Source organism: Octodon degus, unplaced genomic scaffold (assembly GCF_000260255.1).
Source record: "Octodon degus isolate 3935 unplaced genomic scaffold, OctDeg1.0 scaffold00022, whole genome shotgun sequence".
Lineage (NCBI taxonomy): Eukaryota > Metazoa > Chordata > Mammalia > Rodentia > Octodontidae > Octodon > Octodon degus.
Window position 1 is genome coordinate 21,245,379 of NW_004524598.1, and position 15,921 is coordinate 21,261,299.

General features: G+C 41.1%; 1 protein-coding gene across 1 annotated transcript in view; it reads right to left on the reverse strand.

Annotated features, from left to right (window-relative positions):
• Pkhd1 (PKHD1, fibrocystin/polyductin) overlaps positions 1 to 15,921 on the reverse strand; it is a 503,959-nt gene that overhangs the window by 159,298 nt on the left and 328,740 nt on the right. Inside the window, 1 exon segment of the mRNA XM_023712007.1 lies at positions 11,630 to 11,717. Coding sequence (XP_023567775.1) covers positions 11,630 to 11,717 — 88 coding nt within the window.

Consider the following 15,921-nt stretch of genomic DNA (forward strand, 5'->3'; position numbering starts at 1 on the left):
TCCAGCCCGTCCTGGATGAAGGCAGCAGGGCAAGGGCCACGCAGATGCTTAACTCCTGCCAGCATCATGGACCCAGCCACTTTTGACAGCCCCACACGCTGAGATGTTGGAGCCTCCTGTCCTTCCCTGCCCAAGTTGAAACTTCTCAGGGGTCTGTGTCTAGCCCACATCCTCTCTGTGACTGCCTCCTGTAGTCACCCAGTCACTTTGGGAGGGGAGACCGGAAAGCTTGAGGTAATGTTGCTTTAAGTTGTCCTGAGGCTCATCCTTATGTAATCAGCCCTTTCCCCAAATAGCACATGATTAAACACTGTCTGGCAATGTGGCAGGGATGCACCAGATTCCTATACAACATTGCCTGCCATGTGGAAGGAGTTACTTTTAAAGTAAAACATCATGCTGCTTTTGAAGTTTACAATGGCTGCAGGCTTTCTTGGAGCTAGTACTGCTGGACTGGGCTGTTGTTTCTCCCTAGAGTTTCCAAACCTTGGACATTGCCTTGTGAATACAAAGACAGGTTTCCTACCCAAGAGACGATGTAAATGCCCAGCTTGCACTTACTCTCTGTCTCTGCCTCTCTGTCTGTCTGTCTGTCTGTCTGTCTGTCTCTCTCTCTCTCTCTCTCTCACTCTCTCTCTCATAATCTAGTTCTCCTATTTCTCTGTAGCATCTAATTTTCCCATCAGTTCCTTCGCTTTTTCTATTTGGTAAGCTGTTTTGTCCAGGTGTCTGGATTCCAGATCCCAGAGAGGGTATATCTTATCACTCATTATGCTCTACCACTTTGGTTCTCCCCATTTCACTATAGTAGTCTGACAAGCTCCTTACATGTAAAATTGAACTTATTCCCATTTGGAATTCAGAGAAAGTTTGGACCAGTGCATGAGAGAAGATACATGTCATTATGCACATGGCAAGCTCCACAGAACATACTTTACTAAATGCACTTAAATGTGAATTAGGGGGAAAAAAACATTTCCCACACTCTAGCTAGATGAATTCGCACACCCTCCTCCTCGGTCCATTCATTCCTAAAATCCAGCTTGACTTATCTTGCTCCAAGAAGTCTTTCAGAGGAGTTTGAATGCCTAACATTTTCTATACCAGTAAACTTTTCACATAATAAATATTAATGACTTGTGACTGTTTTTATACTCTTAACTTCTCTCCCTATCCAACTTTGATATCCTTATGTAAAGCTCAGTGAATCCAGATGCATATGCACTATGCACTCCCCAAAACACCTATTCATGTGGGGGAGAAAGAAAGGGGATTATTGAAATTATTTTTACAAATTTTATGTTAAAAATATAAATGAGAATAAACTGACCTTTGCCCATTAAAATGTCTAAAATCTTACAAGTTCATGAAAATTATGTTTCTTCCAGTCTCCTAAAGTGTGGAGATTCTATATGCCAGGAGAACAATCATCACTATCAAAGGAGCAGGACACCCTCCATATCCACTTCCACATAGTAAGAGTGATAACTTCAGAGAAAATTGTAACCCACTATCAATACCCCAGCTTTCTTTAAATTTCAACACACATGATTCCTGGTCCCTGCCTTCCCTGTTATGGCTACCCTTCCATCATTTTAAGACATCCTAGCAATGCCTATGTGAGTAAGGATTCCAGCTGAATCCCGTACTCCTTATGAATACTAATGACAGCCCATAGCTATGGGGAAGCAGAGAAGCCTGCACGTTGTGAGCGCCACAGACCTAAATAATGAATGAAAAAATAAAAGACTTGTTTGCAAAATAATTGGACCTAAATGGAAACCACACAAAAACAGAGAGGAAACTCAAAATCATCACTGTGGAAGTCTCCTAAAGGATAACTCTTTAAGTAATGAACAAACTAATCAGCACAGTTTTCTTTATTTTGGCATTAACAGTACACTTAGTTCAGAATATAATGCTTATCAGTCAAAAATATAATACTTAGTTGCAAAAAGAACAAAACTACCAACTTGATTTAGGAGTTTTTATACCATGTATAAAATATTGGTATATAAACATCTACAATTTAAAGTTTTAAACTGCATTTTGGGAAATTTTAATTATAATAACCACATTTTGGCCACAGCCTCAGATGTCTTTTCTAGAGAAACGGATGGACACTGACTGCTGAACAGATTCCACAGTGTTATTTCCTAAGAAACTGAGATGGCCACAGGCTCCTGAACTCCACCAGCACAGAAACCTTTTATTTTCTAAGTCTCTAGGGAAGGATAGGAGTGCGAAGAGGTTTAAAAGAGAATTTAGATGTGTTATATACGTGTACCAACCCTTCACAATGAATGCAATTGTGATGTACTACAAATATGTACTAATAAAAATTAAAAAGTTAAAAAATCAAATGGCAAAGATAAAAAATGAATTAAAATTTTGTTAGTGAAACTCAAACATAAGGATTCTCAGTCTGCATTAGACTGCTGGGTATTGAAGAAATTGAATTCTGTAATGACGTTAAAATGATGGGGACAAGAGTAATAGCCATAGTAGATATCAATTATGCGTCTGCTGACCTCCTTTCTCCCTCATGCCAGGAAATCGATCATGCCTCCCTGGGAGGAACTCCCTCCTTCTACCACGCTACTTAAGTGAGTCTACAGAGAAATCCAGATTGCAGGCCCATAAACCCGTCTCAAAGCTGAGACTTGTTTTTCATAATCCCTTTCCTGGAATGAGTGCAGGATAACGCTCCCGACAGTGGTGAAGTTAGGAAAAGCTCAACAGCTCTGTAGCCAACAAGAGTGAAGAAACTATTCTTCACTGGAAGAAAAAATGAAGTTGAAGTAGCGAAATATGAGTGGCATGAGTTGGGGTAAAGCAGGGGGCCTAGTACAATATTCTGCATGGACTAAGAAGGTTAGTTTTACTTTGACCTCCAACTAAAAGAATCCTCACTATTGTGCTACTACCTCGTATGTGGCACACTTTGTTCCAACACCTGGGCTAAAGACTGTGCATAAAGAAACCTGCTGTTACCAGAGTGGGGAATCAAAATCTGTGTGTTGCATTGTTTTGATAGAAGAGAAATGTGTGTTGGGGGTAAGAGCCCTGCAACGTGCAGCACAGCCCCCGACAGCAGGGTGTGTGAAGGTGAAAAGGGCCGCAAGGATGTCACATCTAATCTCAAATTTCATTTGTTAAGCACTCAGGGCGCCAGTGTAAGGCTAGTATAGACACCAGGTACATGGTGCCTAAACAGGAAGTGATTAAAGTTTTTAAATGCTTTTGCTAAGCTTTCTTTGCTGACAGTTCAAGAAATAAATTCAAGTTTATAATGTTAACATGGAACATTTCCTCTCACACTAATATTATTTATAAAATAAATCAATCATATATAAATAAGTTCAGATCTCTGATTCTATTCATGAGATTCATGAAGAGGTTAACAGGAAATGAAATAGCCCCACATATGTTGGAAGGCATTCTTGAATTGATCTAACCCAAAGAAGAATGCAGGTAAATGCTTAAAACACAGCTTGGAAAGCCGGGTAATTGATGTCAACTGGCCAGATTTGCTAACGTTCTGTGGTTTGGTGAGACGTTACAGTGAATTCCGAGGCCACAGTATAAGGCAACTATTTTCACATCTCCCTGTGGAGCTCAAATCATTTTTAAATGTTTAAAAGGAAAGAATAGCTCTGAAAGAATCATGCTGCACATATAACTACACATTATCTATATCATCTCCCTGAAAATACTGCTCCAGATAACGAGAAATATTTATAATAGTTGCAATGTGTATAACACAAGCAGTAGAATTATACCAACCAGGGTAAAAATAAAGCTGCAAGAACTCCTAGCCATCTAGCTTGAACATTTTATTTAACTTCTCCATCCCTAGTTTTCCTGTCATAAAATGCAGATAATACCTAACTTAGAGCACTGAGAGATTTAAATGAGATTATGCATATAAAAATCTTGGCAGAGGCCTGACACATAGCAAACTTACATGATAAGAACTCAGTAAATGGTAGCTAGTTAATGACTATGGATAAGTTTTAATTAATAAAATGGAATTTCTTTCAAAATAGCCTGTAGGACAGACTCTGAACCAGGTTTTTAACACATTCTTATAAGAAAAATCCATTCACATGGCTCCTGCCAAATTCCATCTCGCTAACCTTTTAATTACAATTAAAGTTTCTTATTGATCCCTATTAGAAACGCTTACTTCACAAATCCTTTTGGGTATCAGAGAGCACTGCGCACTCAACACGACCACATCTGAATTCCCAATCTTTCCCCCAAGTTTAGCTCTCGGCTAGTGAACAGTGCATGCATCCTCGATGTACGCCAGTCCCCAGGCAAGCACCTCCTCTCCAGTGCATCTGCGACGGTGAATTTTAGGCTTCAACTTGTCCGGAGTAAGCAATAGGTAGAAATCTGCTGAAGTGTAGTTTCGAGGTGTATGTGTGAGGGTGCTTCCCGGGGAGACCATTGGGTAAACAGGGAGACTGAGGAGAAGATCCACCTTCAGTGCAAAGGGCTGCGGTGGAAGCTGGACCAAGCCAAGGGCAAGGGAAGGCGAATCATCTCTGCGGAAGCTGGGACATCCCCTTCTGCCCTTGGACCACAGGACGCCAGGTGTTTCCTCTCTCGCCTTCTCCTGGAGCTAGGACTCCCTTGCCTTCCCTGTGGACATCAGAACCCCAGAATCTCTGGCTTTGAGCTCTAACACTTGAACCATTACCCTGGGGTTCTCAGACCTTCAGCCCTTGGCTGAAAGTTACACAAACCTTCCTGGAGTCCTGAGCCTTTCTGGCTGGAAATGAGTCGAATTACCAGCTGCCCTTGCTCGCTAGCGTGCAGAAATCATATCACAGTTCTTCTCAGCCTTCGGGCTTGGGTTGAATTCTTCTAATAAACCCTCTCCCATATATTTATCTTATAGCAAAAAATAAAACTTTTGATATTACCAGAGAATTTAGCCTTGACCCCCAGCAAGCTCTTCCCCTCCACCCCCACCGGGGATCGCACTCAGGACCTTGTGCCCCGCTGAGCCATCTCTCCGGCCCGCAGCAAGTCCGTGGAAGCCTGTCCCGCCAGCTTCCGCTCCCCACACAGCCCTCACAGCGTTCTCCCCATCCCTCCCTACAGCTGCTACCCAGCTTTGGGTTCTTCTGTCCAGTTCAGCCGGAAATACCGGACTGGCACAGGGCCGCTCTTGGAGGTTTGCGGAGGGCACCCTGGAGCACCACAGACTGGCAGCCTCAGCGCCACGGCTGTCCCGAGCGCCCCACGCCTCCTTGCTCTCCGTGGTGTATCAGCTTTTGCCCGTGCAAGCTGCGGGGCGCCGGGGGAGGTACAGAGACAGAGCGCTCTGCGCAGGTGCAGCCCCGCGCATTTCCTAGGCCTGTTGCAGACTTCAAAACAATGTCAGCCGGAGCAGGGTCATTCGCAGGGCCGCGCTGAGTGGGGCAGGTCCCTCATCTTCGGGAGCACACCACTTGGGAAGCCTGCACAGTCACCGCACACACTCTGGCAGCTCCCGCACTTGGGCGGAAACTGTGGCCCAAACTGCTGCTTCTGTGATTTTATGTCCTCTCCAGGAAGAAGTGTAATGTTAGCCGTGGCCCACGGGGGTTAAAGGGACTCGAGAACATCAGCAGTGGCTTGGTGCCCCCAGTCCTCGTCCTTACCTCCGATTCTCGGGGGCTCCTCCCAACGGGTGGGCACACGGCCCGGATCAGAGGAACAGGGGTGCAGCCCTTCTGCTTTCCTGTCCCTCCACGCAAGGCCCGCCCCAAGCCCCTGGTCCTTCATAATCTCCTACTCCAGCTCCTCTGTTACAGCCTGAAAATGCAGAGTGGCCCGAGTCTCAGCCCTGGGCTCCAGACTTTCCGTCCACCTCCGGCCTTCTGATTCGCGACATCAGCCGCTTCCAGGAGGACGACTCCCAGTCCTCTTCCCTCGGAGTCCTGAAGTCATGCGTCCAGTGGCCTTCGTGACATCTCCGCTCGGTGCCTCCCACTTAGCATGCCCCTGCCGCCTTCCACCGAGACAAACCACGCGCCTCTCAGGCTCCTCACCTCCGCCTGTCTGCCACCCAAAGGCTGCGCAATCCGGCCCTCTGCAGCTCTGCTTGCGCCTCCTCCACGCGCAATCATCAGCACACCCTCCTCACCTGCCCGCTTCCACCAGCTCCTCCACTTTCGCAGCCACCGTGATTTCTGCCCTTGACTGGTGTCTCGACATCCCGGAACCTCTGCTCTTAGCTCCTCAGCTTATCATCTACAAAGCCAGGACTATTTCTTAGCACAAGTTGGATCTCATTATTTACATAAAACACTCAGGAATTTCCACTTGGATCTCTCAGGCCTGAATAAGAAGGCCCGCGAGCTAGGACCTTGCCTGTCATATGTCACTACTCTCTTATCACCCCGTTCTACCAAAACTGACCACCTTTCTGCTCTGCCCATACTGACCTCCTTCCTGCCCCCTCCCTCCTCACAGCCACTTCGGGGCCACACAGTATGTCCTTCTTCCTGGTACACTTTTGTCCATTCACGTTACACAGATGGCTGCTTCTTACCATCCGGCTTCAGCTCAGACTTCCCTTGACCAGCGAGACCTGTCGTGTTCATCCTGTGTCAAAAGCTGCAACCTTCGCGTTCTCCACGCCAGCCACTTCCAGTCCTGGCCCCTACTGCCTTCCTCGCTGGCACCCAGTCTAGTCTGCAGCTGTAGTGTTCAAATTCTTGTGCTTGCCTGTTCACTATTCCCCTCTCTCTCGCTTTAAGATTGCAAGCTCAAGAAGCCAGCAAACCCTTCTAATTCACGTTTCGCACGGAGCATTCCTCGCACTTGCTGAACGATTAAAAGGTATTTGCTCTAGCTAGAGCACTCTTCCACCGTACTCAGCTTTGCTTCACTAAGGCCCGTCGTCTGCCGGTCCCCACCTCTGAAGTCTCTCCTCAGGACAGTCTTCTCTATCCAGCCTCACTCCCTGAGGTCACTGCACACAGGTGGGTTCCTCACCCTTCTTCCTGGAATGTATCGTAGATATAATTTCACACTCACTCAATACTCCTGGTTGACATCTGAAGGCATCCATCCAATTTTGCTTGCTATTGCATCTTGAGATCATAGTTCAATGTTTGATATAGATTATGTATTCACAAAACTTCTCAATGATTATCTCCAATAACTACAAAAGTAATATCTAGTTAATAAAAAAATTGTATATAGAAAAACCACATTAAGCTACTAGGCACCTGCCACCTCACCAATACAGCACTTTCTGGGCTGTAAATCCTTCTAGGTATCTTGTCCACATATACGCATGCAGAGATACCAAGCGACTAGATCATACTAGTTCCAATATGCACATCTTTACCTCCTTATGTTTGTCGACTCAAAATATGCTAGCCAGATATATGACTTCTTTTGAAACTCACATACTGAAACAATTTAGAAATATCATTAGAAATTATATTTCTACATTCATTTTTTTTTGTCCCTGAGCTTTTAATATATTAAAACTAATGGCCTCCCATCTGTACTGCTACATATGCAAACTCTTCTGGGTGTAGCAACTGCTTTTACGTTTTGTAATTAACATTCAGAAATACCACATTTTACACTGTGAGGTCTATTCTTTCTTTTGCATTTTTATTTCTTAGTGCATGTGTGTATTACATAATGCTTACCATCCCGGGGGGAGGGGCTGGAACATGTACAGAGCACATGTAAACTCCCTTGCATGCCTCCTCCGCATCATATCACTTGATCGGCCTCCTTTTCTTCTGCTTTACACGTATTTGTCACGCATGATGTCCGCCTTCCTCACCTGGAGTTGGTAGCAGTGCCTGACACATCCGAGTCCCTTTCCATCCCCTGCCCTTTCGCCTGTCCCCTTCCTCCATCTCTATGTCTGTCTAGTGTTCTGATAAATTAAATTAATGATGATTTGATTTTGATACTTTTTATTTTAAAAAATCTCACACAATTCTGCTCATTTTCCTTAATAAATTACTGGACTCTACGTGCTGCTGCTTGAAGAATTTTTCCATTCTACTTATCTTTGACAATCATTTAAGTTTTTGATTTTTATTAATTACCTATAGTATGATTTTTAAACATATTTATTCTTGGCCCTTAAATTAATTGGGAAGCTATTACAAAACAGATGTTACAGCATAGATATTAGAGAGATTGAAAGGTCATGCTCTATTTATGTCTGAGCCAAATGTATTCTCTAGGATGAATTTTAATAATTTTATCCCTTTCACTATTATCAGTTCTTTCACTTTTATTCTGTTTTACCAACTGGAATCATTTAAGTTGATTCTGAAAACCCTGACTGACTCCTCAGGGATATAGCTCAGCAGCACAGCGCCTGCCTGACAAGTGCAAGGTCATGAGTTCAATTCCAGGTAAATAAATCAATAAATAAATTCCTGCATATAAAATTTTATTCTTTAAAAAATTTTTAAATGTTATGTATACTTATTTTCATACACTTTTAATTTTTCTGTACTTATTCTATTTGTGTTCTCACGTCTAATTTTGCATACTCTTTGTACAATTGAAGTCCCTAGAAGTTAAACCACTTTTTTTTTTCTTTTTTCCCCATCCATTTATGTATTTGGTGCAGGGTCTCACTAACACAGCTCGGATTGTAGTGATCCTGTTCTCAGCCTCCCCAGTGCTGAGATTACAGGCATGCACCACTACGCCTCGACTCAGCCGCTGGCTCAGCGCGCCCAGGGAAGGGGCCGGCACGAAACACAGGACCTGTGCTGGCCAGAGCAGGCGCTTGGTCTGCTGATCAGCACGCTGGCCATAACCGGCTCTTTTTTCGGAACTGGGGATTGAACTCAGGCCCTTGCGCTTGCCAGGGAAGCGCTTATTCCACTGAGCCATCTTCCCAGCCCCAGTAACCCACTCTTTTTAAGAGTTTCAACTCATTAATTTCCTATCTTCTACTTCACTGATTTTTGCCTTTATTTTTCACTGATTAATTTCAACAGATTAACTGGTTATTTTGCTCCTGTTCTTTCATCTTGTTTCTGGTTTCTTGTAGCAATAGTTTAGTGTCCTTACTTTTGTTCATTCAATTATGAAAGCATTTCATGTGCTGGCAAGTACAGTCTTAGTTCATGTCCAACGTTCTTGTAACTGATCATTCCCCAGTTATTCTCTTGGGGAGCTTTTTCTGTTCTCTTTGATATAGCAGTTGTTTATCTTTTCCTTATCTTCCAAGATACTAAGGTTCCTGTTCATTTGCTGTTTTAGTCAGTTTATTACTTTGTGGTCTGAGTCTTTAAATATTCAAATATATTATGGTTTTAATTATGTATGTACTCTTGTATAAACTTAAACAAAGTTGGATTTATTATATGACTCATAGTTTTAAATCTTTACAACCTGATTAAAAGGTTAAGAATTAAAAGAGTTAAGTAAAATCTTAGATTACTATTTTAGTTTTTGTCAATTTCCCCATATATTTATTACACATATGATTTTGTATTTATATACCATATTATCTGTTATAAAACTTTCCTGACAGGATCTTGCTAGGAACTAAAATCTTAATGTAAAATGCTGTTATCTATTTGATTTTTTTTTTTTGGATTTTTATCTTTTTTGTTAATAATTTTGAGCCTCTTTCATTTTGGCCTTAAATTTAAATTTCTTCTATTTAATGTTTAGCTTTACATTTTGAAGAATTTTTTAGCATTTTCCCTAGTTAAAAACATCACATTACATTTTAATTTCTATCTCAAGTTTTCCTTATGGGGTAATTTAAGGTATTTTTATTTGTACAACTAGCAAGTTTATTCTTTTTTCTTTGGCAGAACTGGGGATTGAACTCAGGCCCTTGCGCTTGCCAGAGAAGCGCTTATTCTACTGAGCCATCTCCCCGGGCCCTGCAAGTGTATTCTTTATATTTTCCTTGAATAACTTCTTGTTTTGCTCTCTGGGTTTCATTTTCTTCACCTTGCCTCTTTCCCTATTTCAGATGTCTTTTTGCGGGGGGGGGGGTGTCTCTTTTCTAAACCTTCTTGTGATCCAGAAGGTATGTTTCCTATTTTAAGTTCTATAATTAGAATTAGAATTAACCTGTATGAATTTCCTGTCACTCTTCTGTGCCTTCTCCGTCCTCCTTCTAGCGGTGCCCTCACATTTCTATCTGAGATTCCAAATGTGGTGATTAATTTATGTGTCCACATTTTGAGGCTATCCTATCCAGTTATTCAAGCAAACCCTTATCTATTACTCTGGAGTATTTTATAGATGGGATGAACACACTTAGTTGATTTTAAGGAAGGGGGTTATCCTTACTAGGGTAGGTGGACCTCATTAAGCAGCAAGGAGACCTTGAAGCAAATCTCAGATCTCCCAGAAGAAAAAGAAATTGCACCTCAGGACTGCAGGGACTTTCCAACCTGTCTGCCCACCCTTCTGGTTTTAAACTTGCCTAGAGGACACACCCATGTGCATGCACATGCACACACACACACACACACACACACACATCCTGTATCTATGTATGCTTCATATAAACAAAATCTGAATTAATTACCTTAGCTTTTCAAATATTACACAGCATGGTGTCATTATAAGAATAATTATTCAAACTTGTCTGGCTTTAAGGATTTTACTGTATCATTTTTATGGGGTTATGTTTAAATTATTTTAATACTAACCATTAATATGGTAAATATTACCATATATATACATATATATGTATATGTATATATATAGTTCTTGAATTTTCAAATTAGTTTAATCTCCTCACCTTAACTTTTTTTCATTTTTCTCAGTTCCTCCTAAGCAACAGTTGTCTGCTTCACTTTCACTTGTGTGTGGCATCTTGGCAGGTTGCCCAGTCCTTTGCTTATCATCTTTGTTTCTTGTATATTTATTTATTTTATTATTATCTATTACTGGTACTGATGAGAATTTTAAGACTAGAAGACTATATGTCCTTCCAGGTTTTTCATTTATATTTTTCAATGTTTTTTATTGTCTCATGAGGATAATGTAACATAGCGATCATTATTTTCATGCTTAAATCAAACATCACTTCTCCTACGTTTGCTGTTTGTATTTCAGGGACAGTTTTCATTATTCCCTCTGCAGCAGCCTCTATGGTCTGCTGATAAAAAGAACAACTACCTATACGTAGCCCTCTGTTTCTGGCTTCTACTTCCAGCCATTTATGATTTATCATTTTTATCTCTCGGTCTTGTGCTCTGGGCCCGGGCAGGTCCATAGGAGTTTGTTCTTTCATTAGCTGTCAGTTTGAGGCCAGCGATTCTCTCCTTCAGTGTGCGTTATTAAATTCCATCAGTAAACTCCACGCTTCACCTCATCCTTGTTTCTCTCTGTGTTGTAACATGCTACTTTTTCAACCCAGAACACATGCTCCATTTATTATCTCAGGCCCCTGACATTTTTTCAGATTTTACTGAAAACAATAAACATATATTATGTAATGTTTACTCCTGGAATAAATGATGCTCTACCCCCACCCCTGCATGTTTTGTTATAAAGAATTTTCAAATCCCTGATATCCCTTTTTTGTCTAGCCAGCCTTGAATTACATTTAAAATTAAATGTCATGCTATAACAAAGTAAACCCAAAGCCCTATTCACTCCTTACCTATCATTCCCCGGGGCAATATCAGCAGCAAGGTGCGTCCAGGGCTTCTTAGGATAAGCACTGTGGAGCTGGAACTTCCCATAGACCCCTGAAAGTAAGAGAGGCGACAGGTGGGTAGGGAGACACTTCAAAATTATGAAGAACACATGAGTGAAACTCACTTTGGAGGTCACTGCATAAAATATGTGACGCAGAATCTGCATATAAATACGTCCAACTTATGAGAAAAAAGAATATTTAAGTACTCTGTTGTATAGTAGATTGAATACATCTCATGTAGATATGACACCTAGCCTCTACAGAGAAATTAATATCGTACCACAGCATAATAACCTAAAAGCCAGGAAACTCAAGTTGTTACTTCAGTTCAAAGAGCTATTGTTTCCCTTCAGTATGTAAGTTACTTAAAACTATTTCAAATGCTGCTTGATATTTTCTTTTATGCACCTAATTGTCAAAGATGGAAGGCCAATTTTACTCTCTGAGGTTAGCTTTCTGGTACAATATCAAGGAAGAAATCTTTAGGGCCTTTCCTTTGTTTCAAAATGAAATCGATTTTAGACTCACAAATTAAAGTCTTACCAGTTTATATACTTGACACAGCCCAGCCTTATTCCTTTGGGTTTTTTTCTTACATGTTTGATTGGTGTTTTTCACCATATTCAGCATCATCTCTGATATGACAGTGCTCTAGAAGTGCTGGGTCTGTAAGTCCATCTGCATGGCAGCAATTGTAATTACGTACTCTTTAGGAAATATTTATTATTTTTATGAGCAGAATATATTTACTGGGAGGAAAGAAAACTCCTGTCCAAGAGAGGGACAGAAGGGGGGTGCTGAGTGGGTTGTCCCCAGGAAGCTATCTCTTCCAGAGACTTCTGTGGTGAGGCAGGTCTAAGGTGGTGGAGAAGACATGGGAACTTGCTTAGGTGGACATGAGGTGGGACAAAATTATGGCCAACAATGGATTACAAGCACCATTGCTCAGGTAAAATGGATTAAATCCAGGACCAAATGAGGAAGCAAGTCACGTAGCAAGCGGGTATGAATATGGGAAAGGGTCTCTTCCTATTGAGGGTTGGGTTAGTGACTCATTTGAGCTCTTTCAAGGTAATTGATACCTATTTAGAATATCAATCCCTGATGCCCATCCCTAGGGAATTATATAGCTGTGCTTTCTCTTTTGTCCTGGTCTTGAGGTGTGACCCATATTGGGGTGTCTGTCTCTTCCAAGTTGCAAAGTGACCTTGTCTTCCATCTTGCCTCCTTGAGGGCCTAGCCCTGTTTGACTGACTATAATATTTCTATCTAATTTCAATTACCTACAACATCCCCCCCTCTGAAAAATTAACCTGAACTGCCATGAGAGAACTATAGGTTATGCCTGCTCTGGCTTCTTCAGGCTGAAAAGGGTCGTAGTTGTTCTCCAGCAGTCAGAGATACTCTCTAGAGGTTCAACCTAAAGGCCCTCAATAGACACCAGGCATTTTCATCTTGGGTAGACATATAGCTTTGAGTCTGGAGGAGACAAAGCTGAAGAAACAATTAAACATGCATGGGCCAAATAATCACAATAGGATGACTATGAATATAGTCAAAGATTTGTATCAAGTAGACAATAGTGACTTCCCATAAAAATGACAAAGATAAGGTCCAGGGGACCTCAGCATCTCACATACCATTGATTTGATATCTTTTGAACAGCTACTGAGACATTAGCAGAAGGATCTGGTAAGTAAAAACCTTTTTTTAGTTTATAATTATAAAACGACTAGACAGAAAGTTTTGTAAGTTCATTAGCAGAGTTCTCTTAAATGCGGGTTTTAATCCCTTTGTCATCTTCATGGCCCCTGTGTATTGTCTCAAATAAGCTAGCCAATCCTATTATGACTGGGGCACATGAATTTCTGGCCCTAATATTTATTATTTTAGGCAAATAAATTTTTGAAAAATATTTGTATGTGTATTAAACTAGAAGCTTTAGTATTTTCTTCCTGCATTTAAATAGGATGTTTGTCTATTCTGGGATTAGCATACCCTACTTTGTTGTGAAGGAGTAATCCAAAATTCTAAAAAATTCCCAACATTCAGTAGAAAAGTACAAGAATAAAAGAAATAAACAACAGTAATGTACCTTGGCATTTTAATATGTTTCAAAATAATAAAATCTCTATTAACTAGAAATTAATCACTGTTTATATCAACATCTGTAATTTGCTCCATATTCTAATCCAGAAATAAAACAGAAGATAAAACTGAAAGAGGCATTAAAAGTCCCACTTCAGGACTTTCTCAGAAGCACTCTTTCACCTAATATGGTTTTAGGCATATATTTCACAAGTTATCACAGCATAAAAAATCTTTTCTTATCATAAGTTAGTAAAGCTGGTCACAGGAGTGTCCTGAAATAACTTACAGAGATTTTTTCCAACAACAAGGTTTATAACAAAAAACAGCTCATGTCTTTAAATTTGAATTATCCAGAAAATTCAATTGACCAGAAAAACAGATTTCTTGGTCATTTCGAATCATCAAAGCTTTCCTGTGAAGTGACACTACTCTGTAGTTGTTTCAGTGAGATCATAAAGAGGTTTGTTTTTTGTTTTTTTTTTTTTTTTCCAGAACCGGGGATTGAACTCAGGCCTTTGCGCTTGCCAGGGAAGTGCTTATTCCACTGAGCCATCTCCCCGGCCCCATCATAAAGAATTTTAAAGAATTAAAATTTGTCATTTACTTAGGATCCATAAAAAAGGAAACATGCAGTAAAACAAATATTTCGATACTTATTTAAATCTAACATCAGGAGAGAATTTCAAGGCAGGAGTCTAACCACGTGGTTGAAATCAGAGGTCAGGGCAGGCACCCATGTAGAGCCCTAACTGAAAGTTTGATCCAACATGGTCACTCTAGGGCAGAGAGAGCCCCGAATGCTCTTATTCTAAACCTTCTAGCTTACCAAATGGGAAAAATTCCCAACTTCTTCAATAGTCTGTTGTTGAAAAGATCAAATAGCATATATGAAAACCTCTTGGAAAACTGCAAAGTACTACCCAAGCAATCGCAGTAGTAGGTGTCCGGGAGCTAAGTTAGCAGGGGACATGCTGCCCTGATGCTTCATCTCCCAGTGCTCGGACACATCCCACACAATGGTCTCCTCTCTGGTGCTACAACATAAAGCAACTTCAGTGAAAGTAGCCAATGCAATGTTGCATTTAGTGGGCAACCATTAAAATGGGGATCCTTGGGGCCGGGGAGATGGCTCAGTGGAATAAGTGCTTCCCTGGCAAGTGCAAAGGCCTGAGTTCAATCCCCGGTTTCACAAAAAAAAAAAAAAGGGGGGGGGATCCTGCAGTAGAATAAGCATTTGTCTGGCAAGTGTAAGGTCCTGAGTTCAGTCCCTGGTACCTCAAAATAAATAGATTAATTAATTAATTAATTAAATTGGGATCCTGAATGGTGATAGTAATTTAAGACATGTGACAACATAATATTTAAAAACACAAGAAAGTAAGTGGGCTGACTCGTTGAAAAATTCTATAAGTGGAAGGAAAGAAAAAATTAAAAAGAATTCAGTTTTGAAAACTGAACTTTTTTTTTTCCCTGAGGCTGTCATGCTATAAGGTTCACATCGGCTTTGCACTCATTCTGAGGCCAGGTTAGCCTTGAACACCTATTCTGCTGCCTCCTGCGTGCTGGGATCACGGACGTGCACCACCACAGAGAGGGAAGCTGTTTCCCACGAAGAGTTGCTGTGTTCCCCTTCACTACGTTAGCAGTGCCTGCACAGAGCTGGTGAGGCCGCACTTGAAACTGGACGGACATTCTCTCATCTCTAGGAGCTGAGTAGTTTCAGAGCTCTTGTGTCATTGCTAAGAGCAGTCTCAGTGTTTGTCTGCTTAGGTAGCTCAGTTCTAAAAATTTAGTCAGGTACAAAACCAGTATGAAATGGAAATACTGCCAATACTAAATGAGTTCTAAAAACCTATAGATCTAGCAGTATAAAATATATCAATAACCGCACAATATGTATAGTTGATAATATGATCCGTAGTCTACACTTTGATGTTTGCAATATCTAGATATAAATCTAAGTTTTGACAATGAAAGCTGTGTGGCCTTTTGCCAACCACTCCTCATCTCTGACATCCATAAAATAGTGCTCACAAGAGGATAAGAGAGTGAAATATAAGTATGTTATCTAGAGGAGTGCCTGGAATTTAGAAAACGTCCTATGAATTCTCTCTCTGTGTGTCTCTCTCTGTCTCTCTGTCTGTCTGTCTGTCTGTCTGTTT